At 45.3% G+C, this 27,680-nt stretch overlaps 1 protein-coding gene across 1 annotated transcript in view; it reads left to right on the top strand.

The window, feature by feature from the left end:
- DYNLL2 (dynein light chain LC8-type 2) overlaps positions 1 to 27,680 on the top strand; it is a 255,778-nt gene that overhangs the window by 84,471 nt on the left and 143,627 nt on the right. Inside the window, exon 2 of the mRNA XM_044054590.1 lies at positions 7,700 to 7,838. Within this exon, the coding sequence (XP_043910525.1) occupies positions 7,707 to 7,838 (132 nt within the window). The 5' untranslated portion in view covers positions 7,700 to 7,706. The remainder of the gene's footprint in view (positions 1 to 7,699; positions 7,839 to 27,680) is intronic.

Raw genomic sequence — 27,680 nt, 5'->3', positions numbered from 1 at the left:
TCTGTCTATAGTCCATTCCGCAGTGCCAGGAGTCCTATTGGTACCAGTCTTTTTTTTAAATGCACCTCTCTTGGGGGTGGGCTCGACTGAGCAGTGAGACACCAGTTCCAAGGTTCTTTCTCTGTTCTGAGCTCCCATCCCTCTTCAGGTGGGCCTGCTTTACAGGCAATTGAGAAGGCCCTTGCCTCTGTAGGCAAACCTTGGGCATCAAGCCCCAGACATGTCATTCCCTTGAGCTGCAGCTGACGCAAGCCACCATTTTGGGACATTGAGCATGAGAGCTTCAGGAGACCGCAATACAGGGTGCCCCTTCTAAGTCAAGTTCCCGCTGAAGAGGTACCACAGAAGTCATGCAAGAGGAAGCACGTAGACTCCCCTAAGGAGTCTCTTGGAGGATATGGATTACAATGAAGGGGAAAGGGTCCCCACAGTCACCCCCCCCTGAAGATGTCTCTCTTGGAGACTTTCTTGAAATATTGAAACTGAGGGGTGACTGGAAGCCCAAAAATTGTTCAGAGGAATCTGTTTCTGCAGGCAGTTTGTGCTCTACCTCTTGGGGGACCCTACCTGCAGACTAGTTCAGCTCGTGATGCAGTGCGCCTGGAAGAATCCTGACTCTGAGCCAATCCCACGGAGACACAAGATTCTATTTCCTCCCCCCAGTGGAAAGTCCACATTGGTCTAAAGGTCTAACAGTAGATGCTGTGGTGGTGGCAGCAGCCACAAAGAGCTCACTGAAGAGCCAGACTGTTCATCCACTTAACAGGGAGTCGTAGACAGATCAGGGAAGTGAGTTTGTCCTCTACCTTTATACGGTCTTTGAACTATCTGGCACATTTTACTAGGTTCCAAAGAAACTTAATTGCTGTGGAACTTTATTAGGACAAGTGTCTGAGGTAAGTGACAAAAGTTGCCTCGCAGCTAGCAACCCTGGAATTGATATTTAACTTGTCCATGAGGTTAATATCCCATGCAACCAAAGGGGTGGCAAGAGCTGTGGGTTCAGGCATAGTTTATAAATCATACCTGGATGTGCCTTGTGTGATTTCTCGGATCCCTTTAAGTCTTTCTCAACGTTCCAGTTGAAGTCTTCCTGTTCAGCCCCAAAGTGAAGGACACTAAGCCAGGTGTGAGGACTGCAAGACCCCATCTGCCATAGGTGTATGCTTTATCACTCCCCAGTTTTCATGAATCAGACGTGGAAAATTGTGGTGCAGTCTCTGGGTCCTTCTAGTGACATGTGGTGAGTTCACCCCTAGAGGCAGAGGGGTTGACTCTTCTGGAAGACTCTCTCCTACCGAGGCAGAGGGGGCTAGTGTAACCAGGGACCCAGAGATCCTTTCTCTGGACAACCCTACCAGCGCTCCTGAAGAGCAGCCAGATTTGCTTTTCTCTGGAAGCAGTTGGGGGGGTTCACTCAACACCACACTGCCCGGCAGTCTATAACCACAGACTCTTGGGTGCAGAAGATAATAACCAGACCACATCCCATTCGATTGTTACCCAAAGCCACAGCCACCAAGACAGATTCCTGACATTCCACCCAGTCAAAAGGAAGAAGCAGCTCTAGAGATGAAGCTGAGTCGCCCAAGCAGTCCCACCATACTAGACTGGATCTGGATTTTACTCATTCGTTTTTGTGACTATGGAGGACTGGCAACCAATCTTGGATCTCAGCAATTTAAACAAGTCTGTCACACCAGCAAAATTTCAAATGGTCACGGTTCATTCCATTCCCTTTTTGGAGAAGGGCGATTGGATGTGCTCACTAGACCTTCAGGATGCGTATTACCACATCAAAATGGACAGCCGCTCCAGAAGGCGGCTTGGCTTCTGGCTGGGAGCCAGTCACTACAATTCTGTGCTCTGCCGTTAGGAGAATTTAAAAGCCCCCAGTGTTCACCAAATGCATGGCAGTAGTAGTCTCATTTAGACTGCAACAATTCTGGGCGTTTCCATATTTAGACTGTTGGCTCCTTACCACCCCCACCAAGCATCTACTGGTAACAGCCCTAAACTACACCCTCTTTGAACTTTCTGGGAATTTCTGTAAATGGGAGAAATCCAACCTGACTCCGACCCACTCATTCTAGAATTCATAGGAGCAATGTTCAGTATCCATTCCTGTTTAGTCAGTCTCCCAGACCACAGATTATATAAAACCTAAGGCTCCAACTCCAGGTGCTACTCTTGTCAAAGTTTCAGCTCTAAGTCCTCCATCTCCTAGGTTTACTGGCAGCTTCAGTGTCAATGGTGTGTCTTGAAAAACTTCACACGAGACTCCACCAATGGCTTGTGTTCAGTGGTATACAAATAATCATCCTCTATCCTTTCAGATTTGAGTAACAAATCGATGCAAACTGGACCTAATTTGGTGGATGAGGCCAGAAATTCCATCCTTCTCAGCCCATAGCCACTGTGACCACTGATGCTTCCCTGATTGGGGGGGGGGGGCATTTTCAAGGAATGACTGTTCAAGACCTATGGTCCACAAGAGAGGCCAACTTGCTTTTAGCGCTGTAAGTATTTGTCCTTCTGGAACAGTTGCCATCCACTCGGACATGTCAGTGTGGTATATCAACAAGCAAGGAGGAACAAAGTCCTATCCCTTATGTCGAGAGGCCATGATAATTTGGCAATGGATGATTGCTTCCAACTTCTTTCTGATGGCAACACATTCCAGTGTGATTGCAGACACGCTGAGCAGATGTATTTTCCTGCCTCATGAGTGGTCTGTCAATCTGTACATAGTGGGGAAAATTTTCAACTGTTGGGGCCTGCCTTGCTGTGACCTATTCGCCTCCCCGTCAAACCACAAATGCAGCAACTACTTTGTCTTCCAAATTCGTGAAGAAAGCTCTTTGCTTGAAAAGCAAAGTGGTCCTCATTAGCACCTTATTGGCCTCAAAGTATGGTTCCTCAATATTGCATAGTCTGTGTAAAACTTTTCTAAAAGGACTCACATTAGATCTCCAACCTGTAGAACCATGGAGCCTCACACTAGTTCTACAATCTTTGATGCAACCCCCCCCCCCCCTTTGAACTTGCAGTAACTTGTGACAAAGATCTCATCCTGGACATCTTTCTTGTGGCCATCACATCAGCTAGGTGTATTTCTGAGTTCCACACCTTGTGCATAAAATGTCCTTAGTCTGTCCTTGTGGGAAAGGAAATAACACTCCAGACAAATCCTTTCTTCCCAAAATATTTTCTGATTTCTCTAGCCAGACTATTGACCTACTAGTGTTTTTTTTTTTTCCTTTTTTGAGTACCATGTCAATTTGTTAGGCATACACAGACTTGTCTAGATTGGACTAAAACAATGCGCAAATCAGACCGCAATTTGTATAATTTTCTGGTTCTAAAATGGGAAAGTCAGTCCCTAAGATTTTTATCTAAATGACTCAGACTATACTCTTCACTTATCACACAAAAAAAAAACCTATACCACAGAATCTAAGCTCACTCCACCAGATCAACTGCAACTTCTGTGGTTTTCCACTGAAGAGCTTCTATGGCCAATATCTGTGCAACAGCAATGTGTGCTACTCCTCGTACCTTTAACTCCTTACAAATTGGATTTGGGTCTCCAGGGGAAGAGCTTAATTTGGCTGAGTGGTGCTTAGGAATATTCTTCCATAAGGGCTGCCCAGGTGGTACAAGGTAGCTGGGGACTCTGTCCCATCAGTAATGAATGAAAATTAACCTCTGATAAAGAAGTTGTCTTGCAAAATGTTCCATCTGTGTTCATTCATACAGTCCCACCCTCCTAAGGCTTCTGGAGGATACTTTGGGTCCAAGTCCTGAAGTAAGGTACTTTCTCAAGATACTGTCTCTGCTTTACTACAAACTCTCTATCTGAGGTAACGGAGGAGGGGTACAGTGGGTAAAGGCGTAGCTTCAGAGTTTTTGGCTGGCGTGAGCTTTGCATAAGGCCAACTCAGTTCGAGGACAGAACCGACAACCCATCGGTGAATATCAACAACACAGATGGAATGTTATGGTAAGACGCAACGTTTTATCTGGTGGCAATTCCCTCAGCCAGGAGAATTTCGGAGAGACTAGCTTTATCCTGTAAGCCAGTTTCTGAATCCAACCTTAACTAGACTATTCCACACTCCACCAGAGCAGTACCAACATCTGCAGTGTTTTAGTCCATGGTTTCTTTGGATGGTGTTTGCTCAGCAGCTACTTGGACTTCAGATCCAGTTTCTAATAAGTAACAAAGGGTATGTGGTCTCTAGGGGAAGGGCATCCTTTGGCTTGATGATCTTCAGGAGTATTCCATGAGTCCTCCCAAGGTCCAGTTTGCTGGAGATTCTGTCCCATTGTCAAGGAATATGTGAAGATTGACAACATCAGATAAAGAAGTTGTCTTGCCACTACGTTCCATCTGTCAAGTTTTCACATGTATCCTTGCCATACCCACCCTCCTTCACCCTAACCTGTAGTTTCTTATGGTGTATAGGATTTCTTCCCTGACTGATCTTATCTGAATTCAGGTAAGGACTCTCATTTTTCTTTTATGGCTGTTTGTTGCTGTTTATGCAAACTGAGGTAATTTGGAGAGGAGCATTATGGGTAGAGCTGAGCTAGTTTTGGTATTGGCTGGAGTAACAGCAGAGTCGGTTCAAAGGTTCAGAACTGAACCCATTCAAGGATATGTGAAGATCGACAACACTGATGGAATGTTGTAAAATTGCGTCTTGCCATAAGTCTGTTGCAACTGCCTCAAACATAGGAGTGGTTTTCAACACTATCATGGGACAGTATGCACTCTTGAAAGGGGAAGAGAAGCTATCAGATCCCACATCAGGAAAATTCACAGCACTAAACTTTACCCCAGTTGATTCTTCAAGCTTTGGGGTTAGTGTCTGGCCCACAACTCTTCTCACGAGAATTCAATGGATGCTAGCAACACTGTGGTAAATTCTTTATCAACACGTCAGCCCAAATCACTCGGGCATTCAAGAGAATCCTTTGGATTTGGTGACTTAGCTCTATAAGGCCCACCTTTCTCCCTTGCACCAAGGCTGTAGTGGCCACTGACACTTCCAGAGTGGGTGGGGGGACTTGGTCCCCAGAAGAGGCCAATACATACCAATGTCTTGGATATGAGAGCAGTGCTCTTAGTGTTGCAGGCAAAGACACACTCCTTTTAATCACTGTTGTGATTCAGACTGCAGTGTCAGTCTGGTACATTGAAGACCTGGTTCCCCCCTTGTTAATGTGTAGAGAAGCCCTAAGTGTGGCAAAGGGTTCTCTTCCCTGGAATGTGCTGCTTTCAGTAGTTATAATGTGAACATGAAAGTGATTTTGTTTTTTGTTAATGGGGCAAGCCTTGCTGCAATCTTTTGCTCATCCCTAATCAAGTGCAGCAGCTTCTTTGCCCAGTCCCCCATTACATACATATCCCTTCCTAAGAGGGTTTTGGAATCAAGTTTTAACCAGTCCATTAATCTGCCAGTCTACTACATTTTCAAACAAAGGTGAATGTATGTTGGTTATTGGATGTTCAGACAATAGTCTTTATTTGGAATAAAAATTAGACCCTTTTTTATTCCCTTTGCAGGTTCTGAATTGGGCAAATCATTTGCAAAGGCAACTTTAGTCCGATAGATTGCATATCCATCTAACAAATTGGGTCTATCCTTACCAAGACTGAGCCCATTAATCTAGGTCCATGTCAGCTTTAGTGTTTCTCTCCATAGAGCCTCCATGGACAAATGTGCAGCTTCAGCTTGGATGCTGATCCTTGTACCTTATTGCTAATTGCAAACCAAGTCTGGTCTTAAGGATATTTAGCACAGTTGAGCCAAAGGCTGCTCTTTCCTGGAGTCCACCTGGGAATTTAGGTAGCTGGGGCCACTGTCTCAACAGATGAGGATAGTCCTGACATCTGCTAAAATGTGCTTACTGTAATATTCTAACAGTGTCCAATTTCATCCAACTTTCCACCCCCCCACACGCCCTTCAGATATCTGGACTTTTATCCAAGGACATGTTTCATGTTTAGCTCCTTATACAATGTAAAGATTATATGCTAGTATGTCTTTCTCCTGATCTTGTTTGCTGTTTTAACAGTGAGTTGGTGCATTTATGGTTGGGGGGGGGGGTAGTTTTTGGTGGTCACAAGCAGAAGTAATGGCAAGCTGGATCTGAACCCAATAGTTGAATGAAAATGGGCAACAGAGCTGGAACATAATGGCAAGTACACATTTCATTTTTTTTATTTCTCCACTAGTAACTATTTTCATGGTGGCATACTGTTCCAGGCAATGTTAAAGCAGGTTCTACCAGGGCATTTACTACAGTGGTATACTGGGACAGGGTGGACCGTATTTTAGAAGCAGCAACTTTGTTCTGTTCATAACTTCAAATCATTGCAGGATGCATTCTTAGGTCCAGGACAGGCTTTGCTAGGACTATTTTCCAGAGTCTTGGGGAACCTTTATCACCCCCCCCCAATAAGATGAGATTTGGGAATCTACCTGTTGGCAACTTTAGCAGTGGGAATGAAGATCATGGTATAGTTGTGAAAGTCCTAATTGCCTCTAATGGTAGATGTTCAAACTCTTCAGTGGTCTGCTTTTTGGGCAGAAATTCTCAAGATTGGTCTCCACTCTGGTTGCTGATTTGTAAATTTTTGTAGAAATGTGTAAGCAGTTGGGCGCTGTCCTTGGCTGGACACTACCCACATTCTTTGCTGCTGCAGTAGTCCAATATCTACTGTTACAAGTAAGTAGGGTTTGCACAGCTGTATTTGAATGACCTTGTATTGCCTAACTGGTATATGAGCATTTCTGCCTCACTTCAGACAAATGTTTTGTTTGTTTTTATTCTAACTAGTGTTTTGTAATCTGGTAATACCTGCAGTTGGTGCATCAGTACACCATGCTGCTGCCACTTTAATGGTTTGTTTGACAGAGTAGATGTTTAGTGATATTGCTGTCGAATCTGCATCTCTAGAGAAGAGGGATGCACCTTCTATGGCAGGGTGATGCATATCTTTTAAAAAGGCAAACTTAATGTCTGTTTTCATGGTAACACTGGCATGGGATTTGCTGTTGCTGCTTTCTTTTGAAATGTTTGAGGTTAAGGGCATTGGCACATCCATATGATTGGTAGTGGTCAACTTAAGTGGTTTATTGGTAACCTTGGGAGTTGGGTGTGCTTGACTTAGACTTGTATGCACTAGGTGGGTGGTGCAGGGTGGAGATAGTTGCAGACTAGCTGTAATACTGGCACTGTAATGGGAGCTGATAACTTTGGGTTCCACACTTACTAGGCATGGGGTTTCTGAGATGGGGAAAAACATTCCATTTTTTGACTGCGTTGACTCTGCTTTATGGTGGCTTTAATATTTTGATTAGGGCATATTTGGAGGTGCACAAACTCTCTGCTTTTGAGAGCAGCAGAAGTAAATGGTCCAGACAATCTCCCTCAAGGAATTGGCTTTAAAATCTTCCTTGGGTTGATTACTTCCCAGAGAAATGTAAGGCCTATGACAGTGGTGTGCAGTTTTGCCTAACTGACTCTTTGGGGCAATTGTGTTGGGATTTTGTTTGGCAAGCTTGTCTGCCTCTATGTAGTATGTTAAATTTTCAGGTGCAGTTGATGAATTGTCTTTCCTTGCCCTCTGGGCTTTTAGTTTTGAAAGTGTTTCATCCAATAGGTTTAACTAACTTTGTTTTGACAGAGTCACAATGTCTGACAGGAAAGCTGTGATAAAGAATGCAGACATGTCTGAAGACATGCAGCAGGATGCCGTGGATTGTGCCACACAAGCTATGGAAAAATACAATATTGAAAAAGATATTGCTGCATACATTAAGAAGGTACTGTCAATTTTTCTTGAAGTACGTAATGTAAATAACTTATGTAATTTTTTTGTGATCTATGACTTTAAAGAAATGTGTTGTAATTTTCATAGTGCCACTGGTATCTCTGCTGTGGTACCCTATTGTAGGAGTTGTATCCAGGGAATAATACACCAGTGGCCAGCTTTCATTTTGATAACTGCTGCATTAACCTTGGCTAATCTGTTTTATCCTTGGCCAGATAAAATAGCCATCCAGCTTCCAAAGCTGGGCACGTTCTGCATGCTCACTGTTGCTCAGCTTGAACTGAGCTGGGCATGTTCTGCATGCTCACTGTTGCTCAGCTTGAACTGAGCTGCCTAAAAACTGGAGTCGGAGCATAAGCTTTTGAGCTTTTCTGCTGTTTGAAGAAGCCGGAAAAGCTGGCAGAGGAGTTCTCCATCAGATTGCCCCCCTTGGGGGAGGGGGCTGTCCACTTTGTACTTCTTGGTTACTTGAACACTCAAGTTCCTTTTACCCTTAACGCACTAGTCCCATAACATGCTCATTTGCTGCCATCATGTATGGATGTGGTCACTGCAGCTCTCTGCTACTAATGTTCAAGAGTATATTTCTTTAAAAAAAAAAACTACCTTAACACATATTCTTCCTTATCTTTTACACTGTAGTTATGTAATTCTTTGCTACCATAGTTTATAAACTTTTTCCGTACTCAAGTGTCTTACGAGTAGCATCGTTGGTAATATTTTGTTTTCTTCTGAACATATGGTTTTGGATCAGTTACATATTCTAGACTTCAGACCCAGCTGCTGCGCTCCTCCCTGTATCCATATCCCTATTTCATCCCCATTGCCTCGGATCTCATTTGCCACCATCCTGAAGATGCAGGTTCCACTCAAGTTTTGATACTTAACTCATTCCCACCGGTACAACTCTTGAGTGTGCCTTTAACTTCCAGTGGGTGTGGCATACGCCTTTCAAAAATGAAGTTATCACCTTGGTTTCAGAAAATACTTGAGAGAGGTCCGATATGAATACAGTTTGCCAACACATGCTTCAATACAAAGTATCCTTTTACCTTGTATGTAACATGGATTTGGAATTAATGCAAATATGAACAATCAGTATGACTCCTAGAGGAGCAGTAGGAGTTAACTGCAGAAGACACCTGGAGGAGCACTCTGCTGTAATGAGTTGAGTGGATCTTAGGCTTCTCCATTTGTTATCACGAAGTCCAACAGTACCCGCTTGGATCCTAGGTCTTCAGATCCAAAGCTGGGTACTTGTAGAAGTACCACCGCAGAGTTTACTATCAAGCCAGACTTGTCCACCCTGCCCTTTCATTTGCTTCAGACTCCAAAGAAGCAATCAAGGCCCCCATTCACCACTTCCTTTATGTCCTCCAAAAGTTTATCTGAAACAGATGGTAGGATGACTCAAATTTCTCAAAGCTTGGATCCAGATGGGTGGGGGTTTTACCAGCTGTCCCCCATCGGATCTGTGAACATGCGTACAATGTCAAACGGTCCTCCTCCAATCTGTCCAGTGGCTAGAGTCCCAGGATTTGAAATCAGAGGTCTGGCTTATCAGAGGAAAGTGTCCACCACTTCAACTATTTCCTTTACTAGTTTTTGCTCTGATAACCCTCTCCTCAGAATGGGTCTTGCAGCAGAAGTGTCTGCTTCAGGACCAAGAGTGGTTCAGCTCCAATTTTCAGCTCCATCCCTTCAGCTTGGAGCTTCTGCCTTTGACAGTCTGGATCCAATTCCGCCCCAAGGCACAGATTAGAGTGGTCTAGACCTACTTTAATTCAGAGTTTCAGCTCTGAGAATGCAGTTTTAAGCCTCTACAAGTATGTTAGCTTTTGTGGTGGTGGAAAGGGCTCCTCTTAGAGGGATAGCCAGTTCAAGTGGGGGAACTTCCTGTCTCTTCAGACACCACCTGAACACCCCATGGAGGAGGTGCACCAGAAGAAAATATGCAGGAGACTAGTTTCCCCATGTGCCCCTCATGGGGATACAGATTTGATGGAGAAGGGGTCCCCAGGTCACCACTGGATAACATTTATCTTTTGGAGATGTTTTTGAGATCCTGAAACAAAGATGTTTGGTCTTCCCAAAATTCCTAACCAAAAGGAGATATTTTTAGAGGCCTTTCTGTTGTGGCCCCCATGTACCTCTTGGGTCCACCCTCTGGTGGATAAACTTGCTGCTTTTTGGTTTCCTATTGGGCTTGGAAGGAGCCATATACTAGTAAACATAGTTACAAAAGACCCGAAAAATTTTCTGCCCCACTGGAGCAAAAGTTTCAGTGGTTGCTATGGTGGTGGCAGCAGCCACAGAGAGCTAGGGAAACTGAGCTCTTTCTCTACCAAACTGAGTCTAGTGCTTTGGACAGGCTTCTGCAACCTTTACCCTCGGGTCACTAAACTACCTGGCATGTTGTACTAGGCTTCAGAGATTTGACCAAAGATTGAGTCTGTTTGCTGAGGAGTTAAGTAGCCACTCAACTTTATCCTACACTTGAGGTTAATCTCCCTCAACTGTGTAGGTACCTCACGAGTGGCTGGTTCAGGCCTTGCCATAAGGAAACATGCCTGGATGTAGCTATGCAACTTTTTTGTGGAGCCTTTAACTTATTTCCTGGAGTACAGCTCTTTTAGTGTAACTTTAATTCCCAGTGGGTGTAGCTTTAACCTTTAAAAAAAAATGAAGTTATCACCTTGCAGTTTTAACACTCAACATCCAATCTGTGCAGTTTGCCATCATGTGTGCAATTAACTCCTACTTTGCCTTTAGACAAACTACAGAAATGAGTGGAGGTGCACTTGGCTTTAATGAGCTAAGATGTCCATTAATGCCCGGTTTGATGGCATTTCTTGTTTAGGCCATTGGTAAAAGATGCTTGCCTGCAGCAAACAAATTAGAAAGACTGTCTGCTGTGGGGAATTTTTTTTTTTTCCCTACACCTTCCTCTTCTAGGAATTGTAGGTGACGAGATGTGGTTCTAGAAGTCCTGTACCTTTCTTAGATTCATGCTGGGATAATCTCCCGAGGAAAAATAAATTTTAATGGTAGATGCCACCTTAGACTAGGTCCTTGGAACCAGGGCTTCAGAGTTTCAGGCCCTTGTGCACCTAAAGTGCTGCCTGACCAGCTGAAGGTAGTCTGAGGTCTGTCTGCACTCAAATGCCTGGCAAAGTATAAAGCAAGACACTTGGGTGTAAGGAATATCCAAGTGTTGCATACATTTTTTTTTCTTTCATCTCGCAACTTCCTTATATTCCACCCAGTCACGGGAAGGCAGTAGCACACTGCTGGTCAAGTTCTCCAAAAGGTCCCACCAGACCAGATTACTACTTCTAATGCCCAAGAAAATGGGGAACCTCAGTCCCATTTTGGATTTTAGTACATAATGTTCTGAGTGGTCACTTTTCAGTCCATCCTAGCCTTCAAGGATGAATGGATCTGCTCTGTAGATGTTCAGGAATCTTACTAATCATATATTGAAATAGGCAAGCAATCCAGAAGGCACTTGCACTTTCGTATGGGGAGTTGGTTATTACCATTTCGGAGCCCTGCCCATGACTCCCCACAGCCCCCAGTGTGTACCAAATGCATGGGAGTGGCAGCTTATGAGTATTCCATCTAGACTGGCTCCTCACCACCCCACCAAGCACTTATTTCTGCAGGCCAGGGACTATTTGCTCTAGTTTTGCTACTAAACACCAGTCCAGAGCCTGGCGTTCATCTGAATTGTAAATGCAACACAAGTAGCATATCTGTTCCCCTAATCTTATTTCAGAACCCAGGTTCAAATTTTCTTTGCCCATCTGTCTCTTCCAGTAAGGTTAGTATTTAGGACTAGGTTCCATGTCTGCAGCTGTAATGTTACTTTGGCACGTTTCTTTATGCGGGCTCTCAAATGGACCAGTAGCTGTACAGTGGTCCATTCTGTATCATTCCCATCTTTTCCAGTCAGGCTCCCCCAGTTTGTAGACAACACATCAGTGGTGGATAGAATTGAGCTATTTTCTACCATGGTGAACAGATGCTTCTCAACTGGCATGAGGGGACACTTCTTTGGAAGATTAGTCAAAGGCATGTGGTTCCCCCTCCTCCATAGTCTGCATATCAGTGTTCTGGAGATCAGCAGGCCTATTGGCATTGCAGACCTTTCAAGATGCTCTCTGCTTTGGGACTGTTTTAGTCTGGTACATCAGCAAAGGAGTAAGTATTACCCCCATTTTGCAGAGAAACCATGAGAGTATGGGAATGGGCTATCTGAGCAGACAGCTTCCTAATTGCAATGCACATTCTGGGGAAGACCAATGCACTAGTGGACAAACCTAAGCGGATTCATTCTGATGTCTTGAGTGGCTTCTCAGTCTGTTGCAGAGAGTCTTCCAGTATGGGTCAGTCCTTGCTGTAATCTGTTCTCCACTTAAGGTGCAGCTAGTATTTTGCTTGTTTTCCCCTCGGGGGCAGTCGCAGAGATGCTGTCAAACACTTGGCTGTTGGGTCTCTTGTGCATATCCTTTTTCCATTGTTCACACTTGAGTCTGCTGAAGAGCTCAGTAATCCCCATTGACCCTTTCTGGCCTTTATAAGTAGGGTTCCTCTTGCTGTTGTCTCACCTCTGTTATCCTCCATGGATACTTACAGCCAACTCTAAACTCTTTCTCCTTTCTCACCTATCAGGGATTCAACACCCCAATGTTTGGGTACCCTACCTGCAAGATCTGATGTCTTAAATCTTTATTCTTAATGGGTTCTGTTCTGACTTCTTGGAACTGACTTGGCTGTTATACATTGCTCATGCCAGCCAAAAACTTGAGCCAAGACTGCCCACAATGCCTCTTCCATTAACTCTGATCTCCTTTGCCACATAGAAAATTGAACAAGTCAGCTGATGCTCTCAACCAAGTGCTTTAAAATTTATATTTTTCATTATCGTTTCTGATTTTTAAAGTATTCAGTAAGAAGGTCCAGCCATATTTTTGTGTCTTTTCCGACTATTTCTACCCACCCCTTTTTACCATGTAACTTATTGCCATCATTGGTAACAGGCCTCCTCCCTTTCCTTATCACAATTTGGTATTCTTTCCTTTTACCAGTTTGGGTATTTTCTCTATACCTTAACTCTCTCTCAAAATCCTCTTCCATCCCAACTCTTTGGATATGGCAGAGAAGGGGACATCCAGATTCAGTGTCTGGACTGTGGCAGAAAGATGCCCAATTCTGATGGCCATCTTTCTTGCATATACTGTTTGGGTGCCCCTCACTTAACTTGTACTACTTGTTAAGGCTTTAGTGGCAGGCTCAGTAAGCTTATCTTAAAAGGATTATTGAAATGACCTTTTACTGAAGCCCATTTAAGTCTCCTAAGCCAAATGTGAAGAAAAGCCAGTCTGTGTTGTGCTGCCCTCCCCTACAGCACGTGAAGATAAGTCCCAAAAACCACAGGTTTTGACTTTGGAACCAAAAGTGATTTGGCACTGTAAATGACTAAATCCACATCTCTGCTGTTAGTCATTGAACTGACTCACCTCTTTGGTACAGACTGCCTGTTTGGCACCAATAGTTTCTGTGCAACTACCACTGTCCTTGTTTGGGTCCACATTCCCCTTCCATACAACAGCCTATGGTGCTGAAAGTTGATCTGACACTAATTTCCAGGACTAGATATTCCCCTTTAGACTTACCTTTCAGTTGACCCTTTTTCTGGGTCCACAACCAAACCCATTTATGGATGGGCATGAGTATTCTCCAGGAATGTCCATCCATTCCTCCAGGAATCTCCAAATTGGGCATAATGAGATTGGTGGACCAGCTGTTGGCAGCCGGAGGGCTCCCTGCACCTTCACAAGCTTTTCTCCCACCTGGAGCTGAGGCTGATTCTCAAAGGACTCCAGTTTATTCTCCAACCCCCTTTCAGGGCTTGGAGCCCCCCCCCACTTTACTCCCGGTACCAGCTAACTTTTGCTGAAGGTGCACCTCCACTCACTGCTGAGGTTGACTCTATTGGATCAGTCTCACACCCAGGACCATGGTTTGGCAGCTGGTTCCAAGATCCTTGGACTGGTTCTGGTTGTTTCCACAGTACAGTCCACAGCTCTTGGGGGGGGGGGGGGGGGCATGGCATGGCAGGGCAGGGCAGTTTCAAACACTCTCTGCATGGCAGCTCATTGAAACTAGGTGTGACCTTGGTTCCAAGATTCTCTGTTCTGGACTCCCATCCCTCTTTGGGCAGGCTGGCCTGGATTATGGAGAGAGCTTTGGCCTCTGCAGGCTCCCAGCTGGTGCCATGTCATTTCCTCTGGTTCGCAGATGTCACAATCTACCACTGGACAGTGGGCACACGAGCTGAAAGACATGCTGGTTCGGGTCCTGCCTCTTCAGTCCTTGGAGCCACCCCATAAGAGGATGTGCAAGAGGAAGTAACTGTATTCTCAAGAATTTGTCACTGCAGGTTCAGATTGATGAAGGGGGGGGGGTTCCCATGGTCACCCCTGGAAGATGTCTTGCAGACATCCTGGAAAGTGGGGTGATTGGAAGCCCTGAAACCCATCCTCTGAGGAATCTGTTCTTTCAAGCTTTTCTTGCCACCCTTTTTGGGTGAGCCTGCCCACTGACTACCTAGTTAAGTTGATCGTTCATGGAGTGTGGAAAGCTGACTCCATGGAGACCAAATAAGATTTCAGCCCCAGAAAATCAGCACCATTGGTCTAAAGGTCTAGCAGTAGATGCCATGGCAGTGGCCAAAAGAACGGAGAGGAGTTCAACTATCCATCCTCCTAACCAGAGTCTGACAATGGATATGTTTGGGAAGTGGGTTTTTGCTCCAACTTTCACCATTTGGTCCTGTAACTTCTTGGCACATCCTCCAAAGGGCTGTGCTAATTGAGCTTTCAGAAACCCTTGCCAAGAGCAGTATCTGACGAGGTTCAAGGAAGGCTGCCTCTGCTTGCCACCCTGGATTCTCTCAAATTCGTCCATGTGGCTTATTTCTCATATAGCAGAGGGGATGTCTAGAGCAGCGGGTATAGGTGTTGGGTGTTATGCCTGGATGCGCTCTTGATTTCGTGGAACCCATCTTGTCAGAGTTCCTGTTGATACTTCCTTTTTTGACCCAAAAGTCTCTCACTGGTCAGACGTGAAAGACAAAGACCTTTTCTGCTGTGGGTGTTCATTTTTCTACACCACAATGACCTTACTCCAGCAATCAGTAGTGGAAAAAAATGTTTCAAGAAAACAAAGGGCCTTTTTGGGACACTCATGGCAAGTATTCCCCCTGGGGCAGAGGGAGAAATCTTCAGTGATCCTGAATGGAGGCCCAATTGCTTACTTCTGGAGGCAGGGAAAGATTGTTTGCACGATTCAGCCTAGCTTAAAATAACCACATTCCCTTCAATCTTTTGCCAAAAGCAAATCTCCAAAGTTCCACCCCGTCAGAGGGTTCTAGTAGCAATAGATTCAAAATCTTTAAGAGTCCTTCCAGTAGTCCCACCAGACAAAATAGGATCCAGATTCTACTAGATACTTTGGTCCCAAAAAAGATGGGACTGGAGACCAATCTTGGATCTCAGCCTATTGAACAAATTTGTACAACAGACAAAATTCTAGATGTTCAGTTTAGTCTATCCTTCCCTTTCTAGAGGAGGACTTATTTGATGTGCTCTAGATTTTTCAGGACATGTATTGCCACAAAGATGGAAAACTGCTCCAGAAGATGTCTCTGCTTCCGGCTAGGAGCCAGTCATTACCAATAACTAGTGCTGCCCTTTAATCTCTCCACAGCCACCAGAGTGTTCACCAAATGGATGGCAGTCATAGCAGCTCATTTGAGAACAGTGCCTCCGTGTATTTTCATAGCCAGACTGGCTCCTGGCTCCTCCCTCCAGGCATCTACTGCTTTACACCTTGGACTTGTTCTATATCTTGACTAAACACTAGGCATTTGTCAACAAGGCACAATTGACTCACATGCAGGATCTGGAGTTTATCAGAGCAAGATTAAGTATCCTCTGTAGCCTCCCTCTCCAGACTGAAACTATCGCAACTTAAAGTATTTTCCCAAGACAAAGTTCCTGCTCGTCTGGTACTAAAATCTGTGCAAACCATGGCAGGAATAATCTTTCTCCCCTAGTGAGGTATTGCGTGACGCTGCTTCCGTGGTTCTTGGGGTGCTTTACGAGTGACCATTGTGATACAATGTCCCATCCAGTCTTGATAAATCACTGCAAAAGATTTATTTTGGGAGGATGATGCCAGAAGAGAAACCATTTTGCCCAAGACTGTAGTGACCATGGACCCTTCCTAGATGGGGGTGGGGGGCATTTTTTGGGAGACTGTTCAAGGCACTTGGTCCCCACAAGAGGCCAGTTTCCACTTAAATGCCCTAGAATTAAGCAGTGCTTTTCGCTGACTTTCCTTTTTAGGGACAGTTGCAGTCCAGTCAGACATGTCCATAGTCTGGTATGTCAACAAATGGGGGAACCAGTTTCTACTCTCAGGATGCTTTGAAGATTTGGCAGGGTAATCACTTCCAACCAGTTTCTGACAGCAAGGCATATCTTGGGGAGCTGTCACTGCAGACATACCGAACAGATGTATCCTCCTGCCTCAAGTGGTCTCAATCCCAACATAGTAACTAAGATCTTTCATCAGTGGGGTCATCCTTGCTGCAACCTGTTCGCTTTGGATCTATATTAGAAAGTGAAAGCTGAAAACTGCGAACTCTCGTGTCTATCCTAAAAAAAGAAACCGTTTAAACGACCCCCCCCCAGGAAAGAAAATAGCTGGGCCATTCTCTGGACTTTGCCATTTCCTCCACTGTGATGTAATTAAGTTGGGGGGGTGTGGGGGTTAATACCACCACCGTATTGTCTAATTGTTTTTTCTCCCTGGGGAAAGTTGCTGTTCCATGCATTCAGCATTTTGTGTGTTTTCTTTCAGACATAAGAGCGTTGGCTGTTCTCAGCTTTTGCTCTTCTAATGTAGACCCATTCCCTTCTCCCATAAACCACAAATGCAGCAGCTACTTTGCCCTAATCTCCCCCCTCACCTTGCAGGAAGTCCCTGAGATGCACTTCTTGATTGGCCTTTGGACTCCTGTATGCTTCCCCCAGTTTGAGGAAAGCCCAACAGTTGAGAAACTGATTCTCATTGCACCTGACTGGTCCTGTCAAGTCTGGTTCCCCTTTCTTTCATCTGGTTCCACTGGCTGTGGACTCTAGACCCAGCTCCAGACCTACTCTCTGGGCCTGGTGCATTCCAATCTTCAAAATATCAAGCTGATGGCTTGGCTTCTGCAATTCCAGTAATTGCCAGGCGGAATAACTTTTCCTCCAGTGCAAAAGATGTTTGCTTCCCATAAACCATCAACCAGGAAGCTTTAAGCAAATGGAAATCTGGGTGTGTACAGACTGCATAAACCCTTTTCTCTGTCATTTTGATAAGGTCTCGGAATATTTAGCTACCTTGTTCGAAATGGATGGCCTCTGCGTCTACAATAAAGGTTGATGTGGCTGCCATTTCAGACTTTTGAAATGGATTTTAAAATTTTTCTCTGTCTATGGAAAATTTCTTAAAGGGGCTCTGTATTTAAAACCCCCTTTCAAGACCATGTAGTGCATTGGGACTGGTCCTTATTCTTACGATGTCTAGTTTTGACAAACCTTTGAGCCGGCAGCAATGTGGTGTCCTTGGCTACTAGGAAGAGGGTCTTCCAAGATTAAAACTCAGTTCAAAGTTGCAGGATGTGTGAACCATCCTTATATAGTTTTTGTGCAAAGAGCATCACTCTGCCAATCCCATTTCCCTTCCCAAAGTGGTGTCTGACTCTACCAGTCCATAGATTTGCTAGTCTTCCCAGATTTTACAAACCAAGAAGAGTACTGTTTACACTTATTAGACATCCACAGACAATTAAGTTTGTACTCTGACAGAATCTGATCTAGTGGACCCAGATTGGGCAAACCTGCATCAAGGTCATCTTGTCAAAATGGCTAAGACTGAATTACCTTTTTATATACAACCAAAATAAACTCTAGCTGTACGGTTGGTGCTCATTTGTACTAGATCTGTTTCCACTTCCGTGGTCTTCCTTTCCAGGGGTTCCCATGGAAGACATGTGCAGCTGCAATTAGGGCTACTCCACATACCTTATCAGTCATAAATTGGACGACATCTCCAGGGAAGAGCATCTTTTGGCTCTATGATGCTCGGGAATCTTCTTCCTTGGGGCCGCCCAGGATGTAAAGAAGCTGGCGACTGTCTCTTCAGTCAAGAATGAAGATTGACATCAGAAGTTCTTGCCATAACATTCAATCTTTGTCTATCTTCTTGATATCCCACCCTCCTGCCCCCTCTAAAAGACTCCTCCTGGAGATTCTGACCTAGTCCTGGGATATTATAGGGTTATACTGTAGACAGGCTTTATTTTCTTGACTACTAAGCAAACACTATCCGAGGTAATGGTAACAGGCATTGTGGGTAGAACTTTAGCTTAAGTTTTTGGCTGGCGTGAGCTATGTGCAATGGCAGAGTTTGTTCAGAGAGGCCAGAACTGAACCCATTTGTCAAGACTGAAGATTGATAACACAGATGGAACGCTATGGTAACCTTATTTTCCACTTCCAGTAATGCAGTCCAGGTTTTTCTTCCCCTATATGGCACTTTTTGAAAAGGGCTTTAAAGAAATTGATAATTTCTGTGCAGTTTTTTGGGTAGTTTCTCCAATTAAACTTCAGTTGGCAGTTTCCAATTTTCATGTGGGAAATTGACCTCTTACATTTAGGAGCCAGGGAAGGTTTTCCTGAAAGATAGTGTGTTTTTATCTCCACGTTCTCTAAAGGATCCCTCACCACCTTTATCTGACAGTTTTGCTTCAAGGTCCAACAACTCCTTTTCAACTTCAGCTAAATCGAAGTTGACATTCCTGATGTGGAAGATGGCTTTAATAGTCATTTCTGCAAAGAGAATAGCTGAACTTCAGGTTCTTCAAAAAGCTCCTTGATTCCTTTTTTTCATAAGGATAGGGTTTCCTTAGACCAACACTTGTTTGTTTTCAGAAGCCACTTTAGGTAAAAAAAAAAAATGCAACCTTTTTCTTAATTTTTCAAATTAAGGAATGTGCCACATCTGCTTAATGTGCACATACTGTTTCATCTTCACAGGAAAACAATTTGATTGTTTTCATCAAAAAGGCCTGGTTGTCAAGTCTCTAAAGTTACTTTAGCCAAATGGAACTTTCTTGTATGTATTCTCAAAGGCATGACCTTGTGTAAACCTCCAAAGGCTCATTCAGCCAGATCTATGGTTACATCTGCCTTTTTAACATCTGTTTGAACTGCAGCTACATGGTTCAGTGCTCTTACCTGTTTGTTACTCATTACAAACTGAATATTCTACTCTGGAATATCCTTCCATGAGGGCCATCCAAGATCAGTGTAACTGGGGGCTCCGTCCCATATGTTTCTGAATTAAAAAAAAAAAAAAAAATCAGATTTGAGTGAGTGACTTGCCATAACTAGGCATCTGCTCACTTTTCATTCAACTTCCCTCCCATCAATTTTTCTGGAGACTTGTTGGACAACTTTGGGACCTACAGTTTTGGACCCTGACTTTTCTATCAACCTGTACTTGTTTTAACTGTGTGGTTATAGATCAGCAAACCTTAGAGGAAGTAGGGATGGAATAGGGTGTTATGGGAGGGAGAAGCTCAAGCTGAATCCAAAGTCTAGAGTATGTGGCAGAGTTTAATCTGAGGGTCGGATCTGAACCCATACTTTGAAAATGGGCAACACTCCTAGTTATGGTAAATACACAACTTCAGCTCAAATCTGCAACAGCCTCCCCTTAGTGTAACCTATATAATTTCTGAAGTCCAAGATTCAGATTTCTTTGTTCTATTCTACAAGCCTTGGTCATTGACTGCAGCAATTGTTTGAATTCTCAGCATCTTGCTTGCAGAACTAAATGTACCTAAGCAGCTCGGTGGTCCAGTGTCCATTTGGATAAGGATAACTCTAGCATGTAGAAACCACCTTTTGTGGTGTAAAACCTGATCTTGATTGGAATCCAAGGCCATCCTTTCATTCTCCGTTGGACCAAAGCCGTAGTGACCACAGATGCTTACCATATTGCATTGGGGGGCATGTCTTGGGGAAAGATGTTCCAAGGCTCATGGTCCACTGAAGAGGCCAACTTGCATTTCAATGTCATTGGAAATGAGAACAGTACTCTCATTGCAGGCCTTTCAAGACTGTTGTGGTTTCAATTTAAGAGTAGCAGTGGTATGGTACATCAACAAGGCGGAACCTGATTTTGCCTCTTGTGTTTAAGCTTGGCCCACAGTCTCCTGTGCATCCCCCACACTTCTCCATAAAGAATCTTAGTTCAAGTCCTCTGCCCCTTATCGGTCTCCAAAGATTTGGATGGAGATACCCATCCCTTACTGATGGGTGTCTCTTCCGTGCTCAGAACTGGGTCAGGCTTTTTATAACAAGCTCATGCTAGCCAAAAAAACTCTAAGCTTACCCTTGGTGTCCTCTCACGGTTGCCCCAGATCTCATTTGCCTCTCAGATCTCAAGAAGTGACTACGTGTCAAGCCAGCACTCTGCCAAGTCCATTAAGAATTCCTTACTTCATTTTTTCCTAGTTAAGCTAACAGTTTGCATTGTTTGCCTCCTTCCTCTTAATTTTGGTACTCTTCATACCATTGCTGGTACAGGACTTTCCCTTGTCGTCCTGAGGTTATTCTCCATACCCTTGCTGGTATTCCCTATCCCCTTTCCTCTCCACCCTTTGGGTATATCCATTAATTATTATTTTTTTTATTTCCTTTTTCTTGAGTGCGTGCTCATAATTTTAGAGTATACTGCTGTTATAGAATCTTTTTCCACTATGATAGAGGGAGCAGAGTTCAAACGATACAACCACTGTAGTAGAATGCCAAACTCTTGACACCCATCTGGCTTGTTTACTGCCTGGGTGTTCCGCATGTCTAACTGCCATGTGATGTATGTTTAGCACCCACACTTTAAATGAGAGTAAAGAAATTTAATCCTTAAGAGTCTTGACTCCCTTTTCAGAGACTTATTTCTGGGTCAGAGGGCTCACCCCCCCCCCCCACAAATTAAAGAGCCATTCTGTTCCTTCCCCTCACAGTACTGACTCTGTCTACAGAACTGAAGACAAAGTCCTGAAATTGGCTCTGACTTTGGTACTTGCCTCAACCCCCTTCCATGGTGTCCTCCATTTCAGGACCTCTGCTACCCATTACAGTACCATCCTTTGGCAACATTGCCTTTAGCATAAACTACTGTACCGGTCCTGACCACTGAACCGGACAAGTCTTTCTCTGCTGCAGGGCCGATCTCCCTTTCAGCACCAGACATAGTACTCCCAACTCTGGTCACTCCCCCATACATCTTACTGGTCTTGTGACCACAGTGCCAAAAGGTGAAAGTCCCTTCGACCAGATATTCCCCCACAGCAGATCCCTTTTTGTGGAAAAATGCAGCCTCTTTGGAGCGACCTGACTGTTGGGGATATCAACCCACTCCAGGAGCCTTTCAGAATTTGATGTGAGATTTGTGGATCAGCTCCTGGTGGCCAAAGGAATCCACTCCTTCCAAACTTTCCCACCCAGTGCAAAGGGATGTTCTCCAGACTCCAATATACACTTCGATTTTCCTTGCAGGTATCGAAGCCCCTGACGCTTATCCCGATTCCTCACTAGCTCTGGGGCATACCCTTTAGCCATCAACTCACTTGGAGCTGAGCCGTTCTTGGGATCATGACTAGGCTGTCTGCACCATGACCCCTAGTACGGTGCCATCCGCTGTGACTCCAGTTGTGTTGACTGCACCAAGTCCTCTTGGGGCTCCTTCCCGGGGGGGGGGGGGCTTGCTGGAGCGGGATGTGACTCCAGTTCCGAGGTTGTCTTCTCTTCTGGGCTCCCATCCCTCATTGGGTGGGGCAGCTTTCCAGGTGATGGGAGCGGGCCCTTGCCTCTGCAGGAACACAGCTGGTTCCTTCATTGTCAGAATACCATATGTATCCCCACTCTGGACTGCAGCTGATGGTCCACCACACAGGGTATCTTGAGGCTCTCTTGCTAGGTGTCACAATCACAGGGCACCCTTCAAAGTCTTTCAGATTTCTCCACTGAGGTACCACGTAAGAGGTTGCGCAAGAGGAAGCGCGTGAACTCCCCCAGAGGTTCTCGCCAAAGATGCAGACTGAAGGGGAGGGGTCCCCACTGTCTCCCCTTGGTCTCCTTTGGAGACTTACTGGAACTTTTAAAGCTGTGGGGAGGCTGGAAGCCCACCCAACTCCTCCTCTGAGGAGTCTGTATTCTTGCTGTTTATTCATGCTGAACCCTCTACTTGGGTGACCCCACCAAGTAGTTCAGCTCGTCATGCGGCGTGCCTGGAAGAGTCCCAACATCATTGAACCAAATCCCCCCTACCCCCCCCCCCCCGAGACTAGACAATTTTTTTCTCTGCCAGAAGAAAGTCCCCACTGGTCCAAAGGCCTACCAGTAGATGTTATGGTGGTGGTAGCCACTAAATTTGCTGAGGAGTGCAGTACTGTCCATCCCCCAAACAGTGAGTCTGGCTATTTTTGACAGGTTAGGCAAGAGTGTTCAATCTTTCCTATCTGTTCCTTGGAATTACTGGGCACACTTTACCAGGCTCCAAAGAGACCTAATCTCTGAACACTAACTTTAGCAGGAGCAGTTTCTGACTAGGTACATGGCAGTTGCCTTGCAGCTTGCAACCCTGGAATCTAGATCTAACTTGTCCATGCTGTTTATCTCGCTACCAAAGGGGTGTCTGGAGCAGTGGGTGCAGGCATTGTCATGAGATGCCATGCTTGGATGTGCCTATGATTTTGTTTTTCAGACCCTTAAGTCTTTTCTCAAGCTTCCAGTGGAAGCTTCTTTCCTTTTTGGGCCAAAAGTGGAAAACACTAGCCAGATGGTCCTTTCTTTGACACCAGTGGCAAGTTTATCCCCGGGGCAGAGGGGGAAACTTGTTTGGAAGATGCCCCCACAGTGGCAGAGGTGGTGTGCATTATCTGAGATCCAGAGATTCCTTTTTCTGGATAGCCCTAGAAGTGCTGAAGTGCAGCCTAATTGCTTGCCTCTGGAAGCCATCTGCACTATTTTACTTGGCAATCCATAACCACAGATTCTTGGGTGCAGACAAGTCACCAGAGGTTACCACATCCCCTTTTATCTGCAAAGGTGAATCCCCTACGTTCCACCCAGTCAGAGGGACATAGCAGCTCAAATTCAAAAGCTGCTTCAAAAAGTCCATCCCGCCAGACAGAATCCAGTTTTTATTCAAGGTTCTCCAAAAAGACAAGGGACTGGAGGCCAAACTTGGACCTCTGCATCCTAAACTAATGTCAGGCAAAATTCTGGGCAGTCAGTTTAGTCTAGCTTTCTGTTCCTGGAAAGACAATTGGATGTGCTCTATGTATCTTCTGGATGTGTATTTCCACATTAAAATGGACAAACGCTCTGTAGATTCCTCCGGTTCTGGCTGGGAGCCAGTCGCTACAAATTTGAAGTGCTGCCCTTTGGTCTCTCTACAGACCCAAAGTGCTCACCAAATGCTCGGCAGTGGTAACTGCTCACTTAAGACTGCAAGGATTCTGGGTGTTTCCGTATTTAGACTATTGGCTCCTTACTGCCCCCACCAAGAGTCTACTGGTTACAGCCTTGTGCTGCACCCTAAAGCTAGCAAAATACCTAGGGATCTCAAAACAAGGACGTGCAAGTAGACTCCCTAAACCCTAACTGTAAATGAAGGTTGCTGAAAAAACAATCGGTAAAAACAAAATTAAAACTCCAGTTAAGCTCTAACTTCACTGAGTGACCTCCCAAACCTCTTGTATCAGAGACGCATGGGATATATGCTAATGATCCTTATGAACATCAGGTGTTTCAGCTAATTTGGTGATTCTGAATACCCATTACTTGTTACGTTCATAAGGATCATTTGCATATATCCTATGTGACTGAGTGACCTACCAAACCTCTTGCATCAGTGGAAGTTCTAGCTTTTCTGGAGTTTTCATTTTGTTTTTTACTGATTTAGTCCTTAAACTCTAATTCATAGGGGCAGCTTTCAATACTGTCTTGCCTAGTCTCCTTCACACTTCACAGATTAGAAAGACTGAGATCCCAACTCTGGGTGATACATTCTCGCTCTTGGGACAGTTTCAGGCAGTCAGACTACTAGGATCAATGGCAGCATCAATTACAGTAGTTCCCCTGGCAAGACTACACATGAGACTTCTTCAGTGGCTTCTAACAGGGGTCTGTCCTTTTCTTTATTTCTCCATATCTTTTGTTTCTAGTATCATAACTAGAATGGATCCCATTCTGAAGTCTAACTACAATTTAAAGTTCATGAAATTAGGATTTCACTTTCAGCCAAAACTGCTCTTTGCAGCACCCACAACATGCCAGTAAATGACTCCTGCAGTTCATATGGAGGTACATGTATTGGTAGTGTATATCCAGATTTGAAGTTTACTTCATTTGGTCTTCAGCCTGTGGGTCTATGGATCCAAGATGGCCACTTCACTAGCAACTGATCTGAGCTCCAAGCTTCTCCCTTACCCAGAATACCACCTGAGCATTCCTTCCCTCAGATCTCATTGGTGCTGAAAAGCTACGCATTGTGGTTGCAGAGCTAGCATTTTTGTAGTAAGTAGGATTTTTTCTTGCAGAGTTGGTGTACTTTTTCCCAATCTTCTCTTTACAACTGCTCTACCAGCATTCAATCAGTTTGTGTGTAAAAAAAAAAAAAAAAAAAAAAAGAAGAAAAAAAAAAAAAAATTCCTCTTGGCCTTCCCCTGCTCCCTGTTTTCTGCAGGTCAGTGAGTGCCTGTGTGCTTGTCTTCCTGAGATGGCTGAGAGCCCCAAGCCAGGATTTAGGAAGTGCACAGTGTGGCCATAAGCTCTCCTCAGCAGATGGCTACACTGTGTGTAGTTCGGGTGCGGCCCATAAGCTCACCACCTGTGCTATTTGCATGGGCTTCAGCCTGCGGGCCCTTAAAGACGGGAGGGCTAAGCTAGTCGTAAAGGGTTTACTTCCCTCATCTGGGACAGCTGTCAGAATTGCTGCTTCGGCCACCTCTTCTACTGCAGCCTCTTCCTTCCCAGGCCTCTGACTCAACTCTGGCCATGAGGTCTGGGGAAGGAGACCAGCATGGAAAGAATAACCAGGAAGCTGTCTCCAGACCGCTCGGCTGGAGCGGGGCCTCATGCAAAGTCAAAGATCCCGCCTAGGCCTAGTAACTACCCAGCTCTGATTGCCCAGATTCTCCCCTGAGCCAGGGGCATCTAGGCCACCTTCTAGAGCTTCCCCTCATTGGCACTCCCAGCTGGTATCAGTGGCTTTGTTCTCCCGATCTGCACATAGCCTTAGCAAGGCAGTGATGGACAGGATTATGCAGAAGTTCATCCGCACCCAGATGCAAATGGGGGGTCTTGTCAGGCCCCTATCCCTCCAGAGCAGGGAGTTTGCAACCTTTCTTCACCCCCTATAACTCCTTCTCCAATCCAGACCATCTGTTTGAGTCTTTGGATCAGAGAAGTTGGGGGGGGGGGGTCTGTTTCAACAGTACGTTGTAAATCTACACCGGCCATTGCCTTGGCTGTCGGATCTGACTGGATAGATCCTGGCTCTCTAGTTGTAGCCTCAGCATTGGATCTGAGGGGGTATTTTGGCTCTGTCAGAAGTCACCCCATCAGCATTTCTGCTCCTGCAGTCTGCTCTCTGACTCCCCTATTTGGTCAGAGGAGTGTGGCTCCTTTGCTAGTTTCTCAGGGCGTACACTCCCCTTTGGCATTTGATATATGGAGAGGGTTCTCAAGTGTGTTAAGACTCATGACTATCTGGTCCTCTGACTCCCTCTGCTCTGGGTATGGCCCCAACCTTCCTATCTGTCAGGGACAGCCTATGCTCACTTTGCTTCAGGTTGTTCCCACTCTAGAGCAACAAGATGTTATGTGATCCTATCTCGCCTACATTCTGACTGATGGGTTCGGAGCCGAACCCTCGGCTCCGACTCTGCACGCTTATGCTATAGAGCGAGGCCTCTAATTGGCTGAGCTATCTTTATCTCAGGATGCACCACCACTAATCACCCAGATCTCGTTTGCCGCTTACAGAGCTTGGACGTGGTCTCAACATTGGCTGGGCTAAGTACTATTTATTAGGCTTTTTCCTGTCAGTATTTGCTTCATTTAAACCCAAAAGCTGTTTTCTTTGTGTAAGTGTTTTTGTAGAATTTTGGTTTAGGTTTTCGTGTTTTTTTCCTGTCTGAGAAGGTTCCTGTTTAAGTTAGAGGGGCCTTCCCCTGTGTTTCTACTACCTTAGTGGTTGTGTGTGGGTCAAGTACCCGTTTAAGTTAGAGGGTCTTGACCCTCCTTTTCTCTTTCTCTTTGAACAGTCTTGTTAAAAAAAAAAAAAAAAAAAAAAAAAGTTCTTTAGTTTAAATATTTAACACTAATCCAGTGGTATATATATATTTTTTTCTTGTGTGTCAAACCCTTGTTTGTTTAGTTGTGGTTATCTGTATTTTAGCCTGATTATGTCTAAAGAACATAAACCCTCCGGGTTTAAAAAATGCACGAGGTGTGGCTTCAAAATGTCCATAACGGACGACCACTCCTCGTGCGTCTATTGCCTAGGTGCTAAACATCTGCAAGAGTCGTGCAGTGTATGCCATGCTTTCTCTTCTAGAGTCCTCCAGGAGAGGAAAAACAAATTAATCCTCAAAGGATTAATCCAGCCTTCCTTCGAGGAGGCTTTATCTTCCTCTCCGTCTCCTTCTAAAAAGAGGAAAGCGTCGGCTCCGACCAGTCAGTTGGAACCGACCGCTAAGAAAACTAAGCAGACTTCTCCATCGGCTCCACTGACTTCGGAGCAGTCTGCCTCGATGCCTCCAGCCTCGACCCCTCTGGTTTCGGAGCAGAGGTCTGGGGCATAGAGAGGCGGGTCACCCTCATCGGCTCCGCTGATATTGGAGCCAATAAGGGTTATCGGCTCAGACTCTTCCCCAGTTGGAACCAACCGCTAAGAAAACTAAGCAGACTTCTCCATCGGCTCCACTGACTTCGGAGCAGTCTGCCTCGATGCCTCCAGCCTCGACCCCTCTGGTTTCGGAGCAGAGGTCTGGGGCATAGAGAGGCGGGTCACCCTCATCGGCTCCGCTGATATTGGAGCCAATAAGGGTTATCGGCTCAGACTCTTCCCCCTCGGAGCCGAAGTCCTTATCGGCACCGAGGGAAATTTCCTTGAAACCTTCCTCGGAGCCGATAATTGAGTCATTTCGGAGCTGGTCCCCGAGCCCTTCGGAGCCAATGGAGAAATCTGTTTGGGCCCGATCGGTATCCTCTATCATCCAAGATGTCTGATTCGGACATCGACAGGGTGCTCCTTCGACTCTTCCAGTCTCCAGTGTTCCAAAAGATGGTTTCGGCTCCAGCCCATTTGGCTTCGGAGCAGATGGTCCACTCCCCTACTGTATTTCCTCCTCCAGCTTCGGCACCGTTGGAGCAGGTGCTGGTGGAACCAGTGGAGGTGTTGGGGTCGGGCCCGACCCTTGCTCCGACTCTGGCTCTTGGGTCGGAGTTCAGTGCATGGACTTCCTTCGGCCCTGGGGGGCAGGCTTCAGGATTGATGCTTTCGGTCCCAAGTCTCCCTCTTGGTGCGTCGGCGGCGGGAGTACCGTCCACTGTCGTGGCCACGGAGGGGGGACCCTCCCAGGATTCTGGTGGTCCCGCCTTCAGGGCTATGAGGAGTGCTTTAGCCAAATCTTCCTTGG

This window comes from Protopterus annectens, chromosome 13.part0 (assembly GCF_019279795.1).
Source record: "Protopterus annectens isolate FY-2018-M chromosome 13.part0, PAN1.0, whole genome shotgun sequence".
Classification (NCBI taxonomy): Eukaryota; Metazoa; Chordata; order Ceratodontiformes; family Protopteridae; genus Protopterus; species Protopterus annectens.
The sequence above is the reverse complement of the archived record's forward strand: the minus strand, read 5'-3'. Positions and strand labels throughout refer to the sequence as shown.